This window comes from Triticum dicoccoides, chromosome 2A (genome assembly GCF_002162155.2).
Source record: "Triticum dicoccoides isolate Atlit2015 ecotype Zavitan chromosome 2A, WEW_v2.0, whole genome shotgun sequence".
Lineage (NCBI taxonomy): Eukaryota > Viridiplantae > Streptophyta > Magnoliopsida > Poales > Poaceae > Triticum > Triticum dicoccoides.
Genome location: NC_041382.1, coordinates 256,666,194 through 256,669,905, shown reverse-complemented (window position 1 = coordinate 256,669,905; position 3,712 = coordinate 256,666,194). Strand labels below are relative to the sequence as shown.

General features: G+C 44.1%; 1 protein-coding gene across 2 annotated transcripts; it reads left to right on the top strand.

Moving 5' to 3' along the window:
- The first annotated feature begins 398 nt into the window (after positions 1 to 398).
- On the top strand, positions 399 to 1,986 carry LOC119354370. Of its 2 annotated transcripts, XM_037621102.1 has the most exons (3): positions 399 to 1,101; positions 1,347 to 1,401; positions 1,528 to 1,986. In XM_037621102.1, exons 1-3 carry the CDS (start codon positions 921 to 923, stop codon positions 1,595 to 1,597), a joined length of 306 nt encoding a protein of 101 aa, XP_037476999.1. In that variant the 5' UTR covers positions 399 to 920; the 3' UTR covers positions 1,598 to 1,986. The 2 variants fall into 2 exon arrangements, 1 of the variants encoding a protein (XP_037476999.1); XR_005170822.1 differs by having other exon boundaries at positions 399 to 570; positions 1,347 to 1,986.
- The last annotated feature ends 1,726 nt before the right edge of the window (positions 1,987 to 3,712 follow it).

Here is a 3,712-nt window from a genome sequence, read left to right as displayed (position 1 = left end):
GATGATGGCTCCAGAACACCTGATTCAGTAAATTTTTATTTATTTGAAGGTCGGTTATCCAAATTCTCTGCAATATTCAGTTCAGCGATGTCATCTATTCTCTATAGTTACAACATAAATAAAAGGTAAGCCTCAAACCGTTAGTTTGTTCATTAATTAGACTATTTCAGATTGCGCTAAGATAGAATCAATATGGAATTGTATCAAACATGAAGCAAACAGAATAGACTGATGTTGCCACCACCAAGGGAAGCACACGTCTGACACACGCGCGCGCGCGCACATATATATAGGATAACACTATTCTAATATCAGAATTAGAATAATTATTTGGATCACAGTCGCTGTATATATAGGACACGAGCAAGATTTTTCGGAGATCCAAAAGCTATCAAACCGCGATCTTCCCTGATCCCCCTCCACCTTCTCCGACTCGCTGCCCCACCCTTCTCCCGCAACCCCCGCGCCCCCAAACGGAATCCCGCCGGTGCCCGGCTAGTCTCCCCGGCGCGCCGGCGCCGCCCCGGACCTCGCCGACACCCCGCGCGCCTCCTTCGCTGCCACCATCCAGTGAGTAGCCGCCACAACTACCGCCCCCGAGAGCGCCGGCACGCACGGATCTAGCCGGACCCGATCGGAGTGGGCCAGGGGTGCCCTTCGCGGGCGCTGTGTTGCCGCCGTTGACCGCCATGCCACTGCCGCCCCCAATTCCCCACCACACATTGCCACGCGCGGGCCAGCCCCGCGCCGACGACTAGGCATGACTCGAACCACGGTGTTCTGCTGCTAGCTCTAGAAGCGCCCTCAGGCACTGATCCCATTCTTCCACACGACCGCTGCTGGTCACCCGCCCCAAACGCCGTCGAGCCAGCATCTCCTCCAAAAAATCTGATGGCGGAGGGCCCCTGCTCCTCAATGCCATGGCCGCCCTATCCGCTCGGCCCCCTGGCAATCCTTGCCGCCGCCCCGCCACAAACGTCCACCCTATGGAGCTCCCTCCTCCACTGGTGTCCGGCCGCCTCCCTGTCCCTTGCCACATCTACGCATGGACCTCTACGAGGGGAGAGTTCATCATCTCAGGGCACCACATCAACACTCCAAGTTCGCATTCTTTCTCGATCTCTGTTTTCTGTTGTTCCCTACTGTTGTATTGTAACCAGATCAAGCATCGATTCCTTCCCCCGTCTAGTTCTGTCTTCTGTGTTTCTAATTATTTTTCATGTCTGAAGTTCAACTATATCTACAGGCGCAGCCGACCCTGACGTGCTCCTGCATATTGATACTGTTGCTGCTGTCAAAATTTCTCTTAACTGAACTTAACTCTTTTTACTGATTGAACTGTGCAGGAGATGTGTGGACCGAGCACTGTGACAACGCAGTAAAGGAAAATAATGCATGCTTGTATGTCTGCGTATTCAACGAGATTTGTTGTAAAAGTTTATTTTTTTTTCCTTGTGCGTCAATTGAGCTAACTTTCAAGACGTTTAGAGGCTTCGTGAAATTCTACAAAAAGCTATACGCTGGCAGGTGTGAAGTTCTACCACGGCTATATGCTGGAAGCTGTGAAGTCCTAGCACGGCTCTCCACCAAGTTCTAGTCGATTCAACGTCTACTCTTTCCGTTTTTCACTCTAGTGAGCATGAGATGCTGCTGATGCATGTGCTCTTCTACCTCGGAAAGAAGCTACTGCTGCTTCGGATTTGGGTGAACATCCGGTATGGAGATGTGTGTATGCTACGATGAGAAGATAAGGCATATGATTTTTTTTTATAGACAAAGGTGTGTGTATGCTACGATGAGAAGATAAGGTATTTTTTATAGAATCAACGTGTGGTGGAGAGACATGCACCGCTTTGTCACAAAACCATCAACCGGCTTATATATTGCTTAAATTATTATCACATATGTAATTAGAAGAGCAAGTACTTAGTTTTTCATGGTTTGATGCGTATATTTTGTAATTATTTTTCATTTACAAACCACTAACCATGTGTTCATTTTTTATTTACTCTTTTGTGGAATGGTTTGATTTGTTTACATAAAAATATTGTTCGCATACTGAGAAAATTTAAATGCAAAAAGAAATGGAAAGTCGACACTCAAAACAATGTTCGTGTAAATTCAAAATGAGCTCATGTATAAAAAAATGCATTTGGGAATATCATCTATTGCTCTCGATTTGTTTTTTTAAGAAACAATGTCAAACTCATCATAAACTTGGAAGATAAACGATACCCTACATGGTTTACATGAAACAATCTTAGAACATTCACTAGGAACTAAACTTTGAAGTTCGGCCATGAGAACACACATAGTACAGAGATGAAAAAAAAGAAAATTTAGAAAAAGAAAGACGGACTTTCACGTTTCTAAAAAAATTGTGTTCAAATTAAAGTAACATAGTAGTTCGATGTTTTAAAAAGGAATAAGATTTTCCACATTTCAACATTAAAACCAACATTTTAAAAAGTTTTTCTTTAAAAAACGTATTTTCCTTGTTTTCAAAAAATACAAGAAGTTCAACTTAAAAAAACGGAGCAGTTCAATGTTTATTGAAAATTAGGATTTTTGACGTTACAAAAAGAATCAAACCAAGAAGTCCAATTTTTAAAAAATCCCGCGGTCTCCGGCGCATCTTCTGGCGTCCACCCATCCCGTCGTGGTGCTCCCTGGCGCGGCCCCCCCTCCATCATCCCGCCAAGGCCATATCGCCACAATTTCACGCTCGTCGGCACGGCACGACCCTCCATCCGTTGCCACGACACGCAGCTCCTGTTACTTCGCATCCTACGGGAGTAGGGGAGTCAGAGCCGCCACCAGATGTCGAATTTCTTCCTCCTCCTCACACATCTCTGGCCAACCTCTTCCCCACCTTCGTCTTCAACCAAAGATGACCTTCACTCTGCCCACGTGCTAAACTTCTTCCTTTTGCTGTTCCACCCTCCCCTCCCGGATGAAAAAACTACATTGCACAGTGGAGTAGAACCGTCGGCCGTGCCGTCTTGCTCCTGCCGCGTCGTTTGTTTGCTGTTGGTGCGCTTGAGTGCGAGAGATAGATTTCTGCGAGAGATTAGGCGGTGCTGCTGTCTTTGTTTTTTGTTTGAACTTGATGTTGTTCGTCATAAAAGAAATGATAAGATGTGCTTTTCCGGTCACATGGAACATATCCCGTTACTTGAAGATGTTTTTTGAGAGTAATTCCTTGTTTGTTCATTAAGAAAGCCACATATGTTCGTTAAATCGATAGGAGGTTCTTTGTACAGATGGTGTTCCTGTCGAAAAATCAAGCTGACATTTGAAAATGTGCAGCAAAAGTTCATGTCAAACTAACGGGGCGATTTAAACGTTTATTCTTGAAATAGTCGAGAAAATTGTACATGCTGTGTAGGTCAAAAGTTTGGCTTTAATTTATGTTTTGCGGAGGTCAAAATGTTGTGTTCGAGAAGGTCAAGTGTGCTATATCAATAAGTTCAAAATAAATTTAAACATGCAAGGTAAAACATGCAAGAAAACAAAAAGAAAGGAAGAAGTTCAATTTCTAAAGATGACGCGGTACACAATGTGTAAACCAATGTTGAAAGAAAACAAAAAGAGAGGAGAAGTTCAATTTCTAAAGATGACGTGGTTCGACATGCTAAAAAATGTTGAAAGAAAACAAAAAGAAAAAGCAGAAGTTCAATTTCTAAAGATGACGCAGTTTGATGTGCAAACC